The sequence below is a fragment of the Lingula anatina genome, chromosome 3 (assembly GCF_051362555.1).
Source record: "Lingula anatina isolate TDL-2025a chromosome 3, LinAna3.0, whole genome shotgun sequence".
NCBI classification, from domain to species: Eukaryota; Metazoa; Brachiopoda; class Lingulata; order Lingulida; family Lingulidae; genus Lingula; species Lingula anatina.
In genome coordinates, this window is record NC_141769.1 from 32,571,778 (window position 1) to 32,594,079 (window position 22,302).

The 22,302-nt window shown below is 37.5% G+C and overlaps 2 protein-coding genes across 9 annotated transcripts; both read right to left on the reverse strand.

Annotated features, from left to right (window-relative positions):
• Window positions 1-324: 324 nt before the first annotated feature.
• Window positions 325-5,160, reverse strand: LOC106175144 (fibrinogen-like protein A). The gene is made up of 4 exons (XM_013556989.2): window positions 3,674-5,160; window positions 3,406-3,430; window positions 2,550-2,993; window positions 325-1,957 (listed from the first exon to the last, which is right to left on the reverse strand). The coding sequence occupies exons 1-4, from the start codon at window positions 3,692-3,694 to the stop codon at window positions 1,773-1,775; spliced, it is 675 nt and encodes a 224-aa protein (XP_013412443.2). The 5' UTR covers window positions 3,695-5,160; the 3' UTR covers window positions 325-1,772.
• A 253-nt stretch (window positions 5,161-5,413) lies between these two features.
• Window positions 5,414-22,221, reverse strand: LOC106175148 (uncharacterized). Of its 8 annotated transcripts, XR_015333344.1 has the most exons (7): window positions 22,081-22,221; window positions 20,641-21,512; window positions 15,722-15,818; window positions 10,697-11,464; window positions 10,136-10,217; window positions 8,678-8,783; window positions 7,128-7,190 (listed from the first exon to the last, which is right to left on the reverse strand). XR_015333344.1 is itself a non-coding variant. In XM_013556998.3 (6 exons), exons 2-5 carry the CDS (start codon window positions 21,459-21,461, stop codon window positions 8,715-8,717), a joined length of 1,755 nt encoding a protein of 584 aa, XP_013412452.1. In that variant the 5' UTR covers window positions 21,462-21,512; window positions 22,081-22,221; the 3' UTR covers window positions 7,019-7,190; window positions 8,678-8,714. The 8 variants fall into 8 exon arrangements, 7 of the variants coding, with proteins under 7 accessions (XP_013412457.2, XP_013412452.1, XP_086863866.1 ...); XM_013556998.3 differs by lacking the exon at window positions 10,136-10,217 and having other exon boundaries at window positions 7,019-7,190; XM_087007740.1 differs by lacking the exons at window positions 10,136-10,217; window positions 22,081-22,221 and adding an exon at window positions 21,885-22,024 and having other exon boundaries at window positions 7,019-7,190.
• Window positions 22,222-22,302: the final 81 nt, after the last annotated feature.

Below are 22,302 nucleotides of genomic sequence, written 5' to 3' on the forward strand. Positions count from 1 at the left end.
ATTACTGTACACACAAAGCATCCAATTTCATTTAACTTTGTGTTCCCGTAAAATCGATCATCTTTAGACATATAAGGCAGTAACATAAATATCAATTCCGCGACCAACACATCAATTCAATGTGTAACAAAAGTAATCATATTCTGTTTGAAGTTGGAATATTTTGAGAATGGAACAACTGCGTTTTTCTAGTTAAAATAATATAAATAAAATAATAATATAAATAAAATAATAAAATGAACATACGTTTTACCCAACTGATAAGCAGATAAAACATTAAGGTCCAATAATTCATTTAAATCACGATAAGACAAAATTTTATGTGCTATATATTTATTCAAATACATAGATAAATAAATAAATATAAATAATATAACCAGGTATTATAAGACAACAGAACCCATGTCATTTAACAGATTAAACATAGCCGGCATTAATTGCTTCTACAGCGACTGCTAATGCGATAAAATATAAAATACATAATGCAGGTAATAAAAGCTCTGAGGAAAGCATGAGAAGATATCAAAACACCAAAAACGATAGATAAAAGTAACCATACGGACCCCTTTCAGTGTCAGTACAGTTGTCGTACACCCTCCTTGCTGCTTCCTTGAATAGCAAAGCGTTGGCGGCACAGCCGTCCATGTGTTTTAGTTGTGAGAATAAGGAAACACGCAACAAAATTCATTCAAGTTAATTCTTCATAAATTAAAACCTAAATCTTCATAAATTGTAACGCCTTATAAATCATCAAATGTGAAAGGGAAAGAGTTCAACACAGGTTCAACTATTTTAAGCCTCGGTCACAACCGGCCGTACGGGCTCTTACGGGCTGTTTGTGTCTAAATTTTGAGCAGAATCTCATGTCCCACGCAAGTCCTTCTTACGTAATTTCGAGTTCGCAGACAGCCCGTAAGCACGTACGGAGGATGCTGGACATGTCCAAAAGATTCTACGAATAGCCTGCGGGAGGAGGAAGAAGAAAGAAGAGGAGAACAGGAAGCAAACCTGACGTACTGTACGCCGTCAGTACGTCACCACAAACGTGTGAGGCAAGTGTGAAGCAGAACTGACTCAAAAGGGCACTACTTTTGCCGTGCGTTGCATTCCTTTCGTAAGTGGTGAGTGTGTGCCACGTACACAGGAAGCAAGACAAACTCAAGAAATGAGTACAATTTCCACGGCCATCGCTCCTTGCAGTTGAAAGGACATCTCATGTGGCCCTGCGACTCGCAAGGCAGATTTTTCTCTACCTCTGCGACCTCCACGGCTTCCGTAACACCCAAAAATCGCTTGGACGCACGATCCTAAAATTCGTGCGTCCGGTTGTGACCGAGGCTTTAACAAAGACCGCAATCCACCGCAATCTGCGGGAACTGTGCAATGCCAGATGCTGCAGAACCGTACAATCATGAATGATACTACAACCAACAGCCTTGTGGTTTTCATACTTTGCCAAACGTTTTAGCTTGACAAAATTGTAAAGGCTACGAGGCCGTAATATAAGTCTGTACTATTTGGCATCGCCACTGACTGCCTTAACACGGTTGCCGAACGCAGTATACGTGTGCTGCGCAGACAGGATATTTACGTTTGTACTGTCCATGTCTATGATATAAGTGCGCAATGTATCACGATCATTGTGGTAAATAAAAGTGCTGTTAAGTTTAACACTACACACGTGTTGCGCTCTTCTACAAAATGGCGCTTCTTGACTTCCATCTACGAAAGAAATGTTTTTATCCAAGCATTAGGCCTATCCATGTTAATAACTAGTTATTACGCCGTAATTTCATCGTAGCGGCTCGCAGTAGGCACCCAAAGTCACAGTTAATACCTGTAATGGCCACGCATTTCATTTTCTTTGCCATATCAGATGTGCCACCAGCACTGTTGCAACCAGAATAATTTCCAGTTAGGTGAAATCCAGTGCATGTAAGAAACCACCAGCCACCACCTGAAAAAGAGCATACTATGACTTAGACGCACTTGTCGAATATATTCAAGGATAAGGGTTCTTTAAGTGGAGCAAAACTCCACGAAAAAGTAGTGACACTAGCATAATTGATCTGCTTCAAACGATCGCACCTGATTTTATCAAAGCATTAAAGTTCCTGCCACTATAAACTCCCAAATCCCAGGTATTTTCCAAATACATACACTGACTCTCTGTCTCTTCAAAAAAAATATATAAATGACATATGCCATTTCATTACGTAATTAGCTCATATATCCAGAAATGTGAGATATGAAAAAACTTAATATTGATCAATGACGTCATCACTGAACCTTATATGAAAAAATGATCTGATCGCTGTTTTTTTTACCAATTATAGATTAGTTAAAAGAGAGACATTATCTATCAGGTGACATCAACGGCGGTTGCAATTTTAAATATTATCTTGGTTGATGCTGACTTTCAGAATACATGCCTCAAATTATATGGAATTGACAGTCATATATATCAGTTTTAAAATACCCTCTTAGTCAATGAATCCCCATATTGAAATTTCACTCTTTTTATCGGGTAAATTATTAACATTGCCTACCGTGTTGCTTAGCACATGTTTTATTGGTGTTAGGAGAGTAGGTATTAATGTTGTCAGTGGTTCCAAAAGGATGTCCACGAATTTCCTCAAGTCCAGCCGTGCTCGTTGTGTTGTAGGACTCGAGAGTAATGGCGTCAACAGCATACTTCGTGGCTTCGTTCTTAATTCTAAACAGGTTCCATTTGACGTAGTAATATCTGCCGTTGCAGGACAACATATCAACCAGCATGGAGTAATCTCCTTGATTGGTTAACGCATAAAGGGCCTCATTGCCCATCCAGAACTGTAGGCGGGGATCCCCAAAACCATGCTTATATTCAGCCCAGTTTCTGTTAAAGTTCATTGTGTTGTCATATCTTCTCATCACAACGAGCCATCCGTTGTCACAATAAACTTCCTTTGTTCCAAATCCCTTTATTTTGATAGGCAACAGGCCTACACCATCTATGAAAATAGGCAGTAAAGTTACTCATTGCCATGGCGTGTGTGTGTGTGTGAGTGTATGCGTTCGAGGGCGTTGCTTAGCGATTACGTTTTAAAACATTGCAGACGATGAACAAACAGTATGCAACATTTATAGAGGGTGATTTGAAATTTTCGTGGCAGGTAATTGTCATATAATACACATACTTTTCTCTTTTTCTCTAGCTATATATCACAGCAAAACCTGTACTGTTGTGAGTTCTTAATTATCCAACACCATCCACTATGTCATGCCAAAATAAACCAACAGCCCTTATAATCATGAAAATAGAAACGTATGAATACAGATAAGGAAAATAATCATTGTTATTGCATTTTGGTACATATATACATACATACATACATACATACAAAAATAACGTTACAAACTTACCCAGATCATTGCAATCCATTTCTTCCTGAAATATGGTAGAAAGATTTCAAGAATGTAGAGAAACAATACATATTCAATCAGAAAAAAATCATTTAATTGCTTTGACCTTTCTGACCGTCCTATTAATTTATTCTTTGTTATGTAGGCTACATTGTTTGGAAAATGTAACGGAATGTAACGGCTTGTCCTCTTTGTTGATGATGCTACAGCAATGATTAAATAATAATAATAATAAATAAATAAAATAAAATAAACGTGAACTACTCACCTTGGCGTCTTGATAATACATCCCACCTTCATGACGTAACAATATGTCAGTGCTGAGAGCTTTCCGGGAATTTAGTTCACAATTGTCTGTGAAAATAAAAGTGAAGTTTCTGACAACATATCTACAACGATATTCAATTCGAAATATCACGTTTGATTGGGAAAAACGTCACTATTGCCTAATTAAATTGGGAATGCTTGTAAAATGTAAGTTTTCAGCGAGACTCATCCTGGAGATTTATAGTTTAAAACGCCCCTTTCAATAAACAGAAGAGCTCAAATTTTTTCCATGTTAGTCCTCTGTGTACAACTCAAGAAACCCTGAGTTTCCAGTCACTCTTGTTAGAAAAATATTACCCAAATTTTACAAAACATCATTAACAATACATATTGTATATGACTCTTATCTTTGTTCCTAGTTTTATAGTAGATCCAGGAACGGCATCCTTTTGTGTGAGAACATTGTGATATGTACCACTTGGAATTAATTCAATTTTATTTTTTGATACTTCAGCATGTGAAATGCACCTTTATAGTTTCAGTGATAAATACTACTATTATGGCTCTCACCTCTGTTCCTAGTTTTATAGTAGTTCCAGGAACGGCATCCTTTTGTTTGAGAACATTGCAATGTACAGCTTATAGCGCTCTCGGCTGTCACCTTCTTAAAAGCAGACAACGGTAAAATGGCGTCTTTGGTTCCTATACCACGTGTGTATTTCACCTTCTGTTGCGTTGTGAGCAGTACAAGCAATGTCGATAACAAAGATGTTTTAAGAAGTATCTGTAGGCCCATGATGAGATATGCGTCACTGGACTGAGCTGTCGTGAAAATTTAATCTTTGAAGGAAGGCGTTAATACTTGCCAACCAACACCGACATCGACACTGTGTTTGGAAAGGGCAAGACGTCTTGGAAAAAGTTTTCAAAGTGTTACCTATTCACAATCTTCCTGATTGTTTTGCAGAAAATGAACGTATAAATTCCTACAACAGCTTACCAGTGTCTAGCGGTGTTTATGCGCAATATAAACTCGTCATACTCCCTAAATAGCGTACATCAAACACTTTTAAAAATTATTGGTTGGATGTAGACACTAGACCGGTAATTTGCCGTTATTGATTGCTCTCATCTGAACTCATTAATATTGAATAAGCCACGAATTTCTAGGTATGAACATATACGTTATAAAATACAGCCATCTCAGGGTTTGTTTCTAATAGCTGGGCTTGGGGTGTTTCAGGGACCATTCCCAGACCCTATCGTACTAACTGTGGATCGATCTATCTCCGAGGGGTTCCTCGTCAAATTGCTTTCAACTTTAGCGGCTAAGATGTCTGTAACGCCTACTGAACCTGCTAGGGACTAATTAATTTGTGTCCGTCTCTGACGATTGTAAATCAGTAGTAAAAGTAGGTAACAAATGTTCTTTTGACACAAATTAATATCTGATGATACAGTCAATCTGACTTCTCCAATGACGGAGAACTCTTGCCCCCCCCCCCCCATCCCATCAGTGTCGAACGTACGGCACAAGAAGCTGTTGTTTTCTTATAAGCCCCCGTGTTAAACTTCATGGGTGAAAGTTGTAAAAATAAAAATAATCCAATTTCTCATGTCACTCAGGCTTTAAGAACAAATATCAATATCAAGACAGAAACTCTTGAATTAGGCGTAAGTCTGACAACTCTCACCCATGTAATTTTTACAAAAGTTGGCTGAAAATGCACGATGAAAACTATTGCAATTTTACAGTATTTTATTGATAAATTAAATACCAAGCAGCAGTACAAAACGTACAATTAACGTTCACGGATATGGAGTAATGCTACAGCTGTAAAATCAAAGAGTAACCAGCTAAAGCTGGCAAATGTACAGACAACGTTTCCCATTTCAAAAGAGAAACCATGTATATTGAATTATATCACCAGTAATTAAGATCTGTGAGTGACCCAATGATGAAAGGAGACTTTAAATCTTCAAGTTTTAGTCAAAATGGTGTAATGCGCAAAAATGTAAGGCAAGATCAAAATCAATTAAAATAATCAATTGAAATATTAAGAATAGGGTGATAGCTATTTCCAAACTTGACCAACATTTTAGGCCCACGAGTAACACCTGTAGGTTTTACCTGAAACAAAATTACCATCTGATGAATACAGGGTCCAAAAGTCCAAAATTGTTTTTTGAAAAACACTGTGAGTAAAGAGACCATGCCATGTTTTGAATATCACCTGTATTTAAGGACAATGAGCTGTCACTGTGAGATCGTTAGATGGATGCAGATAGAGGCTGGTGATGACAATATGCACAGACACTACCATGTCTGTACATAAAAACTATGTCCACTAAACCACCCTATTAACCACACACTGACACTAACACCAAGCATGGAGGTGTGCGTCTTTTCGATGTCAACATAATATAGTACTTTTTCAGGAAAAAGACACCAATCTCTTCACACTAGCTGTGACGTCATCATTTCCAATTCATTATATCTTTAAAAAATACAACTTTATTTATAATTATGGATGGCTTATGTTCAGATTCAAAATAAATATATCATTCTTTGCAACTTTAATCAGAAATTACAAATTAATTTTACAATAATTAACAGCATTCATGCAATCTCTCATCTCTGATTACTTGCTTAAATTATTTAACTAATTGCATTGAAAATTTTTCCATTATGTTCATTTCATGTAAAAACAAGAAACAAAAAGAGCTGTTGGCACTGTCTCCTCTGAACACCCATTTCTTTAAGCTGTGTACTAAAAGTCTCCATTTTTCACCATACCGCTACTTAAAGTACCTGAGCCTCTTCTTGGAAGAGAAACATCACCGTTCTGAACAGACACAGGCATCCTATACTTGACTTTTGCTTCCATGCTAGTCACTGGATAGTCCTCCTTTGAGATTGTACTTTTGACTGGAAAATTGGGGACAAGTTCAGTACCCTTAATAGGTGGAATCAATTTCCATCCACCACCCCTGCATTCTGGAGGTTTAGAGTTGGCTTCAGATTTTTTAGATAATGGAATATTTTGCTTCTTAAAGGGGAGGTATTCATCGTCAAAATTGTTATAGTAAGCCTTGATGTCAACGCCTTTCTGTCTTTTCTCCTCAATATACTGTCGAAAGCGTTCTTCATCTGAAATACCATATCGTCGCAGATTTAAATAATTTCCATAACCTCCTGCAAAATCCATGCTGACATCATCATTGAACAGCTTTGGTTTGTTGGCAGTGACCATCTTTAAATGAGCAACATATTGTGAGGATCCATTTTTTCTATTTTTACCATTGCCACGCTCACAACGTATGGGTACATTTTCACCCTCCAGTAAATCTCCGGTGCTTTTGACGTGCCGCAATTGACCCCTTCCCGTGACATTGACCTTTGACCCAAGTTCAACCTCTGAGTGACCTTCAGTAGTAACTGGAGGGCAGGTGCGAAGCAGTTGTAGCTTACGGTGCCATGAAATTCTGGCCAAATCGACTGGGTACTCATCAAAAACCTTAAAAACATAAAACAAGATAGAGTAAGTAGCATGTCTTTCAAGATTACTAATTACTACAAGAAGATGCGTGACCTCACTTCTCAAACTGTCAAATATGTGCTGGAAGTATACATTACTCTGGTGACATAGTTTTAGCAAAACAAACAAAACAAAGTAAATGAAAGTGTTACAATATCCTCTATCCTGTGGAGGTAGTTGAAATAAAATAGCACAACCATCTGCAACATGCCACTTCCTCTTTTATTGTAAAAACCAAAAAAATATTAATAATCACTTAAGAATAGACCACATTTTGAATGAAAACATCTACATGAATTTTTCCTATAAATAAATTTTTTGCCACTTCCTTTAATTTAGCAAAATGTAGAATGAGTAAAATGACTGTTTTCCGCAAGCAGATAAAATACTACGAGAATGTGTGGGCAACATGCCATGTTTATCCAAAATCCTAAATTGCTGACTTGTTGTACAGAGGACACATTGTGCTAGATGTGACACCTATCAGGATTCATGTCACAACTAACACAATGTACATGAAAGTCATTGCAGTGTTGTGCTCTACCCTACATAACCCATGCATTGTTATTGTCCTAGGTATCTCATGCTGAGCTAGTAACTGAAATTTGCAGCCCAGGTTTGAAATACAGTGAGTGATGACAATACAAAGTGAAGGGTGCATAAGAAGTCAACATTTACACAGTTTCTACATCTGTATCAGAATAATTCTGATGTGACAGTGACAATGGAAAGAGTTCAGAACATGCAACTAAGAAAAGTGTTTTTTCAAGGTATACATACATAATATTAGCAAATGTTATGATGAAGATCAGAAAGTCTAATAATTGATTATATTATTGTTAAGTATTTCTTACAACATTTTTTAAAATTGAAATTCAAGGACTGCTGAACATTCAATGTTACAAAAAGATGGATATCAAAAATCTCAATTTTCAAAATTAAAAAAAAAATATATATATATATATATATATATATATATATATCCATGGCAAGCAATATGATGGTTACACAGTTGCATTTCTGTTGGTATTCCTATTGTACTTGTAAAACTAACTTCAAAGACAGTTTCATTCGATTATCTGACATGGCATTGTTTATCTACAGCAAAGTAAAATGTGAACCACAATAGTGAAAACAATGATAAAAATTCACAAGAAAAAAACAACTGAGTGAATGTGCATCCACCTCCAACGTAACACTGTTGCTACACCTCTTTGATCTCACCGCTGCCACCACAATAAAGATAAACAACACTGTTAGTTGAGGATGCAGTGATACAGTGCAATGAATTAGTGGAGCAAATATCACAATCATGCTGAAATGGAGGCAATCCATAACAGAAGTGTTAATATATACATATATACATACACAAAAAGCAATCATGACATTACTTCAACTGTGAGGTGCAAGGGGTTGATGTGTGCTGCAATATAAGACAATAAAGCCATGCGGCATCGCTTACAAACCTAGTATTACGGTATACACAGCTAAGTCTGAGTGGAGCTACTTTTTAATAGGCTCATATCTGGTGGCTAAACTGACGTAAGCTCTCCCTGCCGAGTCAAACCACATCTGAAATTGAAGCAATGTTAACAATGGTATAAGCTGCCACTTCAGCATGGTATATATTATGAAAGAAATTGTTGTACTTGTGCTACAGATTATGAAGACATATCACTCTGCAGCAGCTCTACATTTGTTGGCTTTCTTACACACTATAACATAAGTTCATGCTAAATTTGTTCAAAAAATAATATCCACCACAGCATATGGGCAAGCCCAGATAGTATGAACATTTAGTTGTTAATTCCATTTTTATCAAATAATGCTTTGAATATTTTAATTAAAATGCAATTTGTAGCTCTTTTCAGTGCAAAAAAGAATTTTTTGTTCTTTGTATTTTTTACTTAGTAGCTGATTAAAATATAACCCACTGACATGAAATAATGACTGGGATGTCCAATTAAAAACCACTGGTTGCATTCAGCATCATTTCACCTACATTTGTCTTCAGGCTAACTCTAGGAAGCAGGAAGTTTTACTACAATCAACAAACTCACTGTCCTTTCACAGGGAACGTTACACTTTAGTGTTCCACCTGTAGCAGTATGTTTTAAAAACTAACAGTTAAATAGCTCAGCTAAAATGTAAGATAACACTTATTAATAAATATACACATCCACATGAACTGAACACAAGAATTATTTTGAATGATACGTATTTCTTTTGTGTTAAACTGTGTAGTATACTCTACTTTCTGCCAAAGACAACTTGTGTTGTAATGGTGCTGAATGCAACTTTTGGTCAAATTACACCATGCAACCATATAAATCTTCTATAGCTCAGTGCAGGTCAATGTCAAGGACAATGTCAAGGTCAAGGTCCCATGCTGTTAGTATTCACAGAAAGCAAGGAAGAATAAAGTGATATATTGATGCAGAAGTCAAATGAAAGGGATAAATATTAAGTTCATCATAAACAACACTTCATAACTCAAACTAAAAGGTTTAATTTCAAAGTTCCATTAATCATTTTAAATACTTCAGGTATTTCAAGTAATTTGATAAAAATCTCTACCAAAATATCTGACAATGAGTCAAAGTTCTCTTCTCTCTTAAAAGGCCAATTACATCATAATTCTATTCAAGTGAATAATGCAGCACATATTTGCCTTGTTAGAAATAAATAAATAAATAAATAAATTTTATCCAAGTACTTCATTGTTCATCTGTTTCACAAACAGATCATTTTAGAGAGGTCATAACACCATTTTGTATTCCTCATTACATGAAAAATGAAAATCATCATGCACATCATAATTATACTGATTTATTTTAGGCAAAAATAAAAAAAAATAATATATGTTCATAATTTTGAAAAAAAAATTTGTGTAGAATAGAGTTATTTTGGCATGCATTTTATACCAATTTATCCAAAATCCTAGAATCTGCGAGCACGGAACCTTTGACTTGGCGACTTGAATTGATACAGCCACTGATAAAGTTTCTAAACAGAAAAATAATCGTAAATCCAGTAAAAATAAGGTGAATTTGTACTTTTTATGCTTGATCAGAGCTTTGACAAATTAAGTTTTTTAACCTTTTATTCAACATGTTAATGTTTAAAATTTAACAAACAAGACACACTATGTTAGATGGCAAAAATGCAATCATTAACTGACAAACCCCCTTCCCCTGAAAATTATAATATCTCTACCATACAAGTGTATATATTCAAGCTGATACAAAACACTCCCCTTTTCTTGGAATATAAGAGACAATCTTCCATACAATATTCTCTACTTTAAACAAATTGCATATAATCTCAGAACAACGTGCTGAAACTCAAGAAGACAAAATATAGAACGTGTGCAGAAAGCAAACAAAGTCAACAGAAATTAACAAATAAAAGTGATATGTGACATAAGACAGATGGGTGTTTGAAAAGGAAACCCTGTGAAAAGGCAAGAAAAAATGGCAGTATACCCCATGGACAATAGAGGGCACTGAGTGCTGTTTGCTTCCCATCTGATTGGCTGGTGCGTCAGTCTTAGAATAGCTGGCACTCTGGGAAGAAGTCTGAGGCATAGGCAAAGATGGTGGCTCGCTCATTACCAACAAATCTGCCAATTTCTGAATTGTGGCAGCATCTTTTGCAGTTGAAGAAGTATTGCAAGCCCCAAAGCCTAATTCTTTCTTTTTACTTCTGTATGCTTTTGTTTTGCTTGAAACATTATTTGCTCTCGTTAAATGCCGAAAAAGCGGGACAGTGGGGTTTCTGGTGTCGAAATTTGCCCAACTGTGAAAATTAGTAGAAGAATCTTCTTTCATGCATTTAAGACCTAAAATATCTTCAGTGTTAGCTCTGTGGAGCTGAAAATTTTCAGATTTAGTTTTTGGTATATTTTTCTTCACTTTGAAAGGGGTTGTACTAACTCTATTGTATTCACTAAACTTTGATCCAAGACTTGGGGCACTATGGCTATGTGGGAATTTATGGGCAGAATTAGGGTCAACATTCTGAGACATGGTCCACAGTTTGTTGGAGTCTGCACTAGACGCAGTTGTGGTTGAAATTGTATTGGTAAGTGGCGCCACCACTGTTGCACTCTGTGACCCCATCCCAGAGTCCTCGGACTGACTTGGTGCTCTGTATGTTGCAGGAGCCGAGTCACTTTTCCTGATTTTCTCAGCATTTAAGCATGTGGTAGAAAGTTTACTTAAGCTGGTGGAGACAGAGTCACTGTCGTCAACCTAGGACCAAACAGGAGAGAAATACATGTAACAGAAAAGGGTGAAAAGAATAAAAAAACTGAAACAAAACAGACATGTGACTCATATGTGACATGAGAAATGAAATGAGGAACTGATTGTGATTTATGCATTAATAATGTAAGTGACTTATAGAAGATGCTCAGACTGGTATCTAGTTAATTTCATCTTGAATTGAGACTTACTCTTTGCTTTTATATCAAATAATTTGAATACATCATTGAAAGAATATAATTCTATGTGAAATTTAAATAACAAGGCAAAGTTATGGATCCAATATGATTCCTTAATATTCAAATTGATCTACACAGCTGAAAAAAAAAGTATCAGAAGTAAAAAAAAAATATCATTTTTAATAATGACTTTCTTCCTTGTTGCTGGCCCTGTAAATAACAGCATTAATTGTTTTTAGGTAAATATACAATTCTCAAATAAAATACGGTAATGTGCCATGAATTTCGAACAGTAAAACATAATTAAATTTGGGAAAAGATCGTTCTGGTCGAAATTCATGAAATGGAGGTGCTCAGAACTTCCAAAACGTTCGAATTTCATGGAATTCTGACAATTTTGACCGGAAGTTGTCTGTTCGTCGCTAGGCCTTCTGTTATCTTCTCCCGACGATCTATTTAGAGTTACCATAATGTATGATGTGTGAGTGTCGGTAATTGCGACCCAAAGGGATACACATACTTTCACCCGATCACTGTGTACGGCCCATAGATAGAGCGGTAGTGTTGTCTAGGGCTGCAAAACAACATCGTTATCAGTAGTGTCGTTTTTCAAAAGCGATTCTGGCAGCCAGAAGCTAGTGTCGTTTTTCAAAAACGATCCTGGCGCTCAGAACGGGAGTGGACGGAGGGAGAGACGGCCGACGATTAGCGTCTGCCATGGCCAGATAACCTTTACTATGGAAGCTTAGTGTTACCGTTGCTCCTTTCCGTGCACTGAAACCGAGACAACAGCTGATCGGTGTCTGTGGCGCACGTGCAGGTAGCCTTCATCTGCGATAAGTGTCTTCCGCGACCAGGTTCGTTGCCTTTACCGTTAAAGTCGGGCGGAGCTTTACGCGCGAGTGCGTCCTCATCTCGCCGTTCGCGGGTCGGTAGCCTTCTCTGCAGAAGCCGGCCTCGGCACTACGGCCTCTCTCCTCCGTGCGGGGAGGCCACTACGACCGCAGATCGGTATGTGTGGCGCACAGGTAGCCTTCGTCACGGCAGCCAAACTGTGTATTAAGGTCTCTCTCCGTCGTGCGCTGCGACCAAGATGACTGTGATTGTTGTCTGCGATCAAATATACTAGGGGGGGGGGGGGGGGGGGAGCAGGGCCGTTTTTTTCGCTCAAGCAACCCAATCTTGACCAGCAGCAGCAACTGATTTCCTGGCGCATAGTTGCGTCAATGTACGCATTTGAAAAGTGTGTACGTTTTGTCATTTAAACCAACTTCAAACAAACACGCGAGAGATAGGTAATCTAGAGTAAACCGAAAAGGCAGTTTTTATATTCGTTCAAGGGACTGGAAGATCGTCAATGGGAGATCGTGAGCGATCTGAGCACGACAATAAACCAATTTCCACACTTTTTCAAGGGACTTCGTTACTGTATTCGTCAGCAAGAGATCATCAGCGATCCGAGCAAGCATAGAAGCTCAGACTTTTTGTCCATGCTAGAAGGCAATTTTCATGTAGTCAGCAGGATATGGTTTGCGACAGGGGCGTAACCAGGCATACGCACGGATACACTGTGCGTATAATTTTTTGGCCAACCATGATATTATTCTCTATAAATCTAGTGTACTTTTCAAGGGATATTAGCGAAAATCCCCTACAATTATAAGTTAACGTCACCTGAATGTACAAATCCTCTGTATAATTTATATATGCACCTTTGTTCTGACACCCTTCTCGTTTGCTTTCACAGAACTGAGGTAAACAATACTAGTTACCATCTGAAGTCCGATCTTAATCGTCCATCTAGCTGGAACTTGCTTTACCTCTTAATTAGAGGGTAAAGTGCCCTTCAGCTCACAGGTAGCTTTTGTCTTGAGCGTATCGCACCACTCTCGCTGTCAATATTTATCTCAGATAAAAATCTACCCGTGTGTTATTTTCAAAGAGCTGCTCCAGCAGACCTGGGGGCACTAGATAAATCTGATCATCGGGCTAAACAAGGAGCAAGAGAAACAAAGGAAGATTGATTTTTCCTGCAAAGCTTCAAAGAATTTTGACACGGACTTGATCCAGCTTAACCCTCCAAACTAACGGGGTGGAATGGGCAATTTTTACAAAATTTACAAATAATTAAACTGAGATATATTACAATTTTATCCTTTAATATAATTTTGGGAGGCATGCACCCGCATGTAAGCTAGGTGATGTCAGTAAGCCCCTAGTTAAATAAATATACCCTTATGAGCAAGGCTTTTCACCGGACGGCCTATATTTTCAAAGACGGCTAGACGGCTTGCGACTTTTTTTTAATGACGTCTTGGCTTGTCGGACAGCCGTGGACTTTGTAAGAAATTTTTTTAGAGTAATTTGATGTACCTAGCTTTTATGATGCGTCACAGATGAATGGTACTACTTTGCAGTGTACGCTGATATTCAGTCACGACGAAACTACTTCCTAAAGCTTACAAAACACAATAAAATGTTTCTTTGAACTTTAAGATACACATTCCACGCCGTATGCAGCAGTGACAGAAGTGACCTTCATGCGGCACAAAACACTCTAAGCAAACTACAGGCCAATTTGTAAAAGGGGACACCTTCCGGACCTTCATACTGACAAAGCTGATTGACAAAAAGAAATATTTCAAATTTTCAGCGAGAGATCGTTTGCAATCCGAGAGAGACCAGGGCTCCGTATCTCGAAAGGTTCGCTATGTTGCGCACGTGTGCAAGCGTCTCGATTCCATGGCCCCGTATCTCGAAAGAATCGGTTATGGAAACGAGACACTTGCGCACGTGCGAAAGCGTCTCGATTCCATGGACCCGTATCTCGAAAGAATCGGTTATGGAATCGAGACACTTGCGCACGTGCGCAACATAGCGAACCTTTCGAGATACGGATCCCAGGTGGCAATTTTCATATTTGTTAAAGAGACTTCGTAAGCCACAGGGCGAGACGAGAACGCAATTTTCGTATCGTCATCGGGAGATCGTTTGCAATCCGGGTGAAACGAGAAAGCTCATACTCGTTCGGTGGCTTTCGTTTGCGGAAGATCGTCAGCCGGAGATCGTTCTCGATTGTTTTTAACCCTCCCTCCCCATTGGAATTTATAATTTTTAAAAAAAATTTCATTTCATTTGTACATTTCAAGGGACTTCATTAGCGGAAGATCGTCAGCGGGAGACCGTGAACGATCTGAGCGAGACAAGAAAGCAATAATGGTAATCTTTATTGCAGCTCTTAATATTGCTCTTTTGTTCTGTTACTGAAGTCTCTACTGTTAACAATGCTATTGTGCGCCTCAGCAAAACTACCGATCGCTATCTCACACCAAATACTATGGTAAAGAAACAACAGCCCGACAGTACAACTCTTAATAGATTCTCCTGTTATCTGAATGAATGGATATGACGATGTTGTTTAGCGTCCTAAACTAACTGTACCGATCGTTATCTTGCACCTTGGGCCGCACACGTAGTACTTAGGTAAAGGTACGCTAGGGCAACATTGCCGACTGTTAGATCTTTATAAGCGCGAAAATAGCCCGGTGGCCGATTTTAAGGTGTACGAAATTCACAAAATCAAGATCGCACAAAATTGCTTACTGGCCGAAATTCATGGTCCAGAAAAAACTCCAGATAGCCGATTTTAAGATCGTTCGAAATTCAAGAGCCGTTCGAAATTCATGGCACTTTACCGTAAATACCAGGAAAATGTATGAATAAAAACTGCTCCTTTTCTTTCATTTTGAACGAGATATCACTATCACATTCTTGGTTCTTGATCAATAACTTAGAGCTTGATGTATAATCTATTCCTTAATATCAAATTAAATCCTCTCTGCTTGTTGATAAGGAAAGTTTGAAGATGCATTCAATGTCATACTGCTTCAACTTAAGTCAATAATTATCCAACACAAATTATCAGATACGTTATCACAAACTGCTTTAGAAGAAGTTGTGGAAGTGCTGTGACATCTTTCAAACCTATTTCTGATTTGACTCGATAGGGGTCTGAAAACAACCAGCTTTCACAAGTCAATCATGTAGTTATCTTCTATTTGCTCACCTGTTTATCAGAAGCGACAGTCATCTTCGCCAGGAGATCAATGGTATGCTGAGGGGTCATGGGAACTGCATGGCTGGAATCACGCGGCTGGACGATACTGGAATGACAAATATTATACTTTATAGAGAGCATTCACAACAAAGTGGACCTGCGGGCTAAATAGTGTGCGTATCAAATATGGCACACACTTGATAATGGATTCCTGCCTCCATCCCAGCAGGGGCAGAGCAATCTTGGGATGCTTTCTAGTGGGTGGTGCCATATTTGATCAGCCAATCTGTTAGTCCACAGATCAAGTTGTTCTAAATGCGCCCATAATTTCAGTGTTTACTCATTTTGCTATCATATCCATGTATAAAACTGTGTCTCTTCAGAAGAAGGGCAAACTGGGTGACAAATGTATAGGTTCATGAAATGGAACTGTAACCTATTCTTTTTTTGGGTTCTTTAGTTCACTTTAAAAAATATCAAGAGCAACCCTTCAAAATAATATCATAATTGGTTTTAGAAAATATCATACACAACCTAAAATACATGCAAGACAATTTATATAATATATGGATTCTAGTTCTGAGAAGTTAAAATAAAGAGACACCTACACATAGTGACTGAATTGATCTCAGTAAGTATAGTGCTTGAGCAGTTCTTCTTTTAAACAGAATGGATTATGTGTAGAGAAGTAAGAATTTGGAATTTACATCATAGCATTGTCCCTTTTTGAAACTGGACTGCCAGTTCTGAAACCAAAATCTGTATCACTAATCAATTCAGGAACTAGCTCCTTAAAGGCTTTAAGAATTTCCGTTACCGAAATCAAAGTGCCTACAGGTAAACATGTGTTCACAGTATCATAACAGAGGGTACCTGTTGCCCTTTGTCACCTGTTTACATTGTTGAACAAAAGAAAGCACACTCAGCAATTCAACGCCATGAAAAGTATTGGCTTGTGATGTGGTTGTTCTGTTGTTTACGTACTCCACATTGTAACAGCCAAGGTCCACAATCACCTACATCTTACACCATAATAACTTTCCACCTGGCTACTGACTAGGGGGAATTCTGTTTGATGCCCTGTTACATGAAGCTGGTCTTTAGAATAGTAATCAATTGGTCAAATTTCAAAAGCAATACCGTTTGGAATAAATCACGTATTAAGTAAATAAGTGTATTGTGTAAAGTATGATCCAATGTAACTCTTTGTTTACTTCTGTACTTTGAAACAAGAAATATTTTGGAAGTATTTTGGTTATGTTAAAAACACCAGTGTGGTGTACTGTATCACATACATACAGTATTCAAGGGGAAGTGGACAACATGAATTTTGAATTTTTAATAACCATGAAAAAGGGATGGCTCTTTGGCAGGGCTATTCTCAGGACTGGGGGGTACAGTCCATCCAAAATTACCACCCTGTAATTTCCTACAAAATTGCAGGGAGTTAAAGTATGCCTAAAGCTGTCATATTTCCAAGTTGGATCGATCTATGTTGAAAAATAGCTTTAGTGGAAATGAGCCCAAAGAATGAGCTGACTACTGATGGGGGCACTTATCAATTGACCACTGTGGACTACTAGTATACTCTTTGCCAGACGCCACCTGCATAATGACATTATTTCTGAGCAAAAATTCAGTGCACAGAATAAAGCAGAAAAATATGTCTGAATGTATATAATGTTAAATCTCCGTGCAACCCTGGGTAAGGGTACTTGAACCACTTGAAACAAATGTATCACTAAAATACATTAAGAGCTGTTGCTATGGGCTTACTAATCGTGTCTATCATGGTTACAGCACATTATCCATTCAAACCCCTTTATTTATCTGTACAATAGATCTTTTAATCCTTTTTAAAAAACTTTTTACAAACATGTTTTGTATGCTAAAAATATCAAAATGTAATGTGTAAATACTTCCCATTTGAACGCACTCAAAAATGCCTCAAACATTTACTGTTATACAAAACTCACGGCTTAAACTCAATTATTGAAATGTCATGTGGGCAGGTGTCTTATTTTTTAACCTCCTAAAAAAAAATAATGCTGCCAGTAACTAAAACAATTAGCTTAGATTTAAGCGACTTCATTTATCATTTATCTAGACTAGTATATACTAGAATCACAACAAAATCCAGGTTTGAGGGTAAACTAAAAAATATGTTTAGAACTGTTAACTTTCTAACAACTTTGGATATAAATTTTTGGCTGCCTTCTCTGAATCAAGAACCAACCAAACTACAAGTACTTTGTCTGGTGGGTTCAAATGTTAATTAACTACGTACCAGTTTACATATATGAGACAACTCAAACTTCAAACTCTGAATTAACCTGATATGCTCTAATGGCAATTTAATTCTCAGTTTGGTAGACAAAGTTCACATTTGAAAAGGCAAATAGTTAATAGTAGGATTTAAAATAAAGTTAAGTTCCTCAGTATAATGAAATTTTGTTAAGTTCCAATCTTTCTAGAAACGACTTATAAATATTTTCTAGATACTACACAATATCTGATATATGTAGGTCATACAATTCTTTATTTATGTTTTAAAACATTTTCACTAAATTGCCATCGACTTCAAAAATAACTGGACAAGCAAGACTGACTGTAGAACAGCTGCCATTTGCTAACACAGAGCAGGTTGGTTTTACTAGTTATCATTTTACATGCATTTAGCATTGAAGTAGTGTATATATATATATATATATATATTACACTGCGGTTATTCTTCTCCCTTCCCTTTCCCTCCCCCTGCAAATGGCCCCAGCACAACCATGGTTTTGAAAGTGAAAAGTCACCCAGACACTAGTCAGGGGCGTAACCAGGCATACGGATGCACTGTGCGTACAATTTTTGAGCCAACCATGATATTATTCTCCATAAATTTAGTGTATTTTTCACGGAATATAATCGTACCTGGGAATTTTCAAAATCTGTGCGTACAATTTTAAAATGTCTGGTTACGCCCCTGCTAGTAAGCATACTGCTGTCATGGTCTTAACAGGTAAATTAATACATCGTTTAACAGAAAAAACTCTGCAGTATGTCAAATGGCATAAATGCCTTACAGTGAGCAAATGTCTAAGATGGCCAGAGGGCTTTCGATAACACTCAAACAGATTTAGATCTTTAGAGATTTTACAGAAGAAAGATCAAAGTTAAGCCTCATGGATTTTCCTGTACTCTTTCTAGTATTAAAACTGAGTTTGCAGGTGGGAGATGAAGAGGTGACGTATGTCTAAAGCTTGTCATTTACACTTAAGACAAATATTAACTTAAGATGGGAATAAAAGAGAGCAAAAGAAGTGTATTCTTGATCTTAAAATAAATGTGGTCTTACGTGTTAAAGGTTTTTGCTGTAACAACAGGGCTGTGTTCACGAGTTCACTATGTATACAACAGCCACGAGAGTGTCTTAATGCTAAACTGCTCCACAAATACAGAAACCATTTAATCCCTGGGAGATTGTTTTTCATGTTGTTCTACCTCAGCAGAGTGAGACTCCCTTCAAAAACATGTATTTGTAAGAAGCACCATACCAAAAAATCTGTTCACTGGGCTCTAACATGTGCACTAGTAAGAATTTTAGCCATAATATATGGGAAAATAAATGAGGCCATTTTACTGAGCACCAGCATATCCCATTTCCATTTAAATTGTAAATATACTACTAGGTTATTTCACTGACCATGACATCTGTATTTAGGGAAAACTTTAACAGTCATTCACAAGATCTGTAAGTCTCCATCTAACAACCTTAGTTTAAGTGTAGTTTGCAAGTAAATTCTCACTGATAAAATTTCAACAGGTCTGAAGCTTTTTATAACCTAAATTGCCAGCAGCCAGAGGGGGGAGGTTAATATTTTTATGTCAGCAAGAACTTTCCATTTGCAGGGAGGTCTGCCCCAAACTTAATGCAATTTCTCAGGTTAGGTCAACTAGGGGTAAAAAGGTCTACTTTTTCAGACTCCCGCCCTCCTCCCCCCCCCCATCCTCTTTGAAATTGCTGCGTACAGGTCAAAGCTTTCATAGCATGACTGTCCTCAGTCAAACAGTGTTCATTAGACTGTAGGTACAGACCATCTACTAAAGGAGCTACGTTGCACTACAGTCAATATCCTGAAATCTGGGTATTTTCTGGTTACTAACAACCCCTATGCAGAATTATACAAATGTGCTTCACCTGGGTTAATCTTTGATCAATTACAACAAAGATCAGTACCATTTCAAACACTCTGTAGATATTTGCCCCCAAGACCACACCTGCGTGTTAAAGTGGCAAGAACTACATAACCATGCTGCCATGTAACTCTCTGTAAATATTGATGATGATTGATCTTTCTCCTTAAGTTGAGCAGGTATCACAAACAGATCAATAGCTTAAGCTGCACAATCCCTGCTCTCTAAACAAGAACTGGGCTACTTAATTATGCATCAATCTCACATTTAACACTTACAAAATGCTTTAAAGGGATTAAAATATATCTTTTATCATTTTACACAGTGAAGTATGGCAATTAACAATGCCTTTTTAAAAATGAGTCATTCTCAAATGTTTTATTTAATCACAATTTAGGTAATTAATTACAATGCACCAGGCTATTGAATCATGACTGCATCCTATCATCTGGAAATTATCGAACTAAATGTTGCTTTGGGGTCATTTAGAAACATACTAATACATATTTCAGATGAGGATAAGACTTTGTCTAAATTTTTCAAAAACAATCATGTCATCTTTTACACATAACAGTGTATATATATATATACATATATTAAAAAAATAATTAAGAATCCGATTTAAACTGGATAAAATGTATACTTTGAAGACCAGTACTGCCCTAACATTCTATATATACATTTTAACATTATTTCATTTAATTCACCAAGACATATAAATATCAATTATTGAAAGGAACACTTACTTGACCACTGGCATTCCAGGGGGCTGGCGTAGCACCTTGGGGGACGCCGACATGGGGTAGGGTACGCCATCACGCACACCCACCTTGGTGGGTGTTAGCGTCACATTATAATTCTGTCCCTTACTAGAACGTTCCCCAAAACTCGACTGTCCCTTGTCATAGTCATGATCATATTTTATGGCACGCGAGGTTGTTTTGTACTTATATCCATCCTGATTACTGCTTTGATTGACGTGTATGAGTTCTGGAGGGGTGCAGCTCTTTGGTTCCTGGTAGCCTGCACCGATGGCAAAATTCTGCTCAAAAGTCTGAGTCTGAGCCTGCTGGAGGTACTGTCTATAAAGTTTACCTGACAGCCCCCTCACAGGAACTTGACAGGTATGGTGTTTTCTATATTGTTCTATGTACTTTCTAATATCATAGTAATGTCTGAATTTAAAATCGATTTCTTTTTGTCTTCCGTGAGGGTCTCTCCAGTTTGCCGGTGCACCATGTGAGCTGTCCTCCTTCTTTTTGGATGTGCCATTGTTATTGTTGTTAATTTCTTTCTCTGGACGACGTAAAGCAAAACCGGTTCTAGGGATCCACTCACAAATCTCTGTTTGGGATTGCACAGAATTTTTGCTGGTATTGCCTTTCCTTGGAGTTTTGATTTGAGTATTGGTTTGAGCAGTTTTGTCCAGATTTTCATCTGCATCAAATAATTGTTCCTGTATCTTTCTGTCCAGAAAGAAGTTGTATTCATGATTGGCCTCGTTCCTCTCATCAGTTGACATGACTGTGTGTCCACTGAAAGATGCTGGAAGACATATCTCCGGCATCTATGCTGCCTGTTGTATCAAATCCCACACCTCTTCTATACATAGGTGCACCTATAAGTTTTCAAGTTAACACAGATTTATGGATCATATAAACACCAAATAGCTTTAAAATTATAACAGTTTTAAAGCATTTTTTTTTCTCATATGTGAGAACAACACACATAGGTTTTAACAAGACTGCAGTAACTTTTTTTGCACTACAAGATGATGGCAAAATAAAATAATCTTTTATCTACCTTTTTGCATTTTCTTTTGAATTAATACACCAATAAATTAATCACAATAAATTAAATACGCATAAATAAAGGCTCCTGAGCACTTTAAGTCTACAATAAATCCCATTCTACAATGCCTCTAGTCTTGGTGCGCTATGTGGCACCGATGCGAACCTCACTCCCTGCTACATCGCAAATGCTCACAAACGTTACTGGAAGCCGAGATTCAGGGTTCACAGTTCAGCGCACTTTTTAATATGACTTTTACGACTCCAACAGACTTCCCCACAGTCGCGTGCCCCTAAACTAATAAAACACATTTACTGAAGTGTCCTTAAAGAACCGCAGTCGACAAAGAGAAGCAGCAAAAAGTGGGCAAATATTGACAAAACGGATTCACACACCTTTCATGTGTCACTCCTGCCTGGCAACTGTTTAACCGTATGTGGATACTTGTGAATGTGGAGCATCGCTGTTGAATAAACCTCCCACCGGAAAGTGCAACTGGTCTTCATTCTTTCGCTTCATTCGTGCTTTTAAATGTCCAGTTTCGACTTCATATTTTACAATAAAAAAGTTTTTTGTTATGTTTTAATAAATAGATATTAATTTTGTTATCGAATTTT

Coding starts and splice junctions, on each gene's coding strand:
- LOC106175144 (XM_013556989.2), bottom strand. CDS start 3,694: ATGTATTATCAAGACGCCAAG. Junction 2,994..3,405: donor AATGGATTGCAATGATCTGG/GTAAGTTTGTAA, acceptor CTATTTTCATAG/ATGGTGTAGGCCTGTTGCCT. Junction 1,958..2,549: donor AACATGTGCTAAGCAACACG/GTAGGCAATGTT, acceptor GCTCTTTTTCAG/GTGGTGGCTGGTGGTTTCTT.
- LOC106175148 (XM_013556998.3), bottom strand. CDS start 21,461: ATGCCGGAGATATGTCTTCCAGCATCTTTCAGTGGACACACAGTCATG. Junction 15,819..20,640: donor CCTGGAATGCCAGTGGTCAA/GTAAGTGTTCCT, acceptor TTGTCATTCCAG/TATCGTCCAGCCGCGTGATT. Junction 11,465..15,721: donor CTGTCGCTTCTGATAAACAG/GTGAGCAAATAG, acceptor GTTTGGTCCTAG/GTTGACGACAGTGACTCTGT.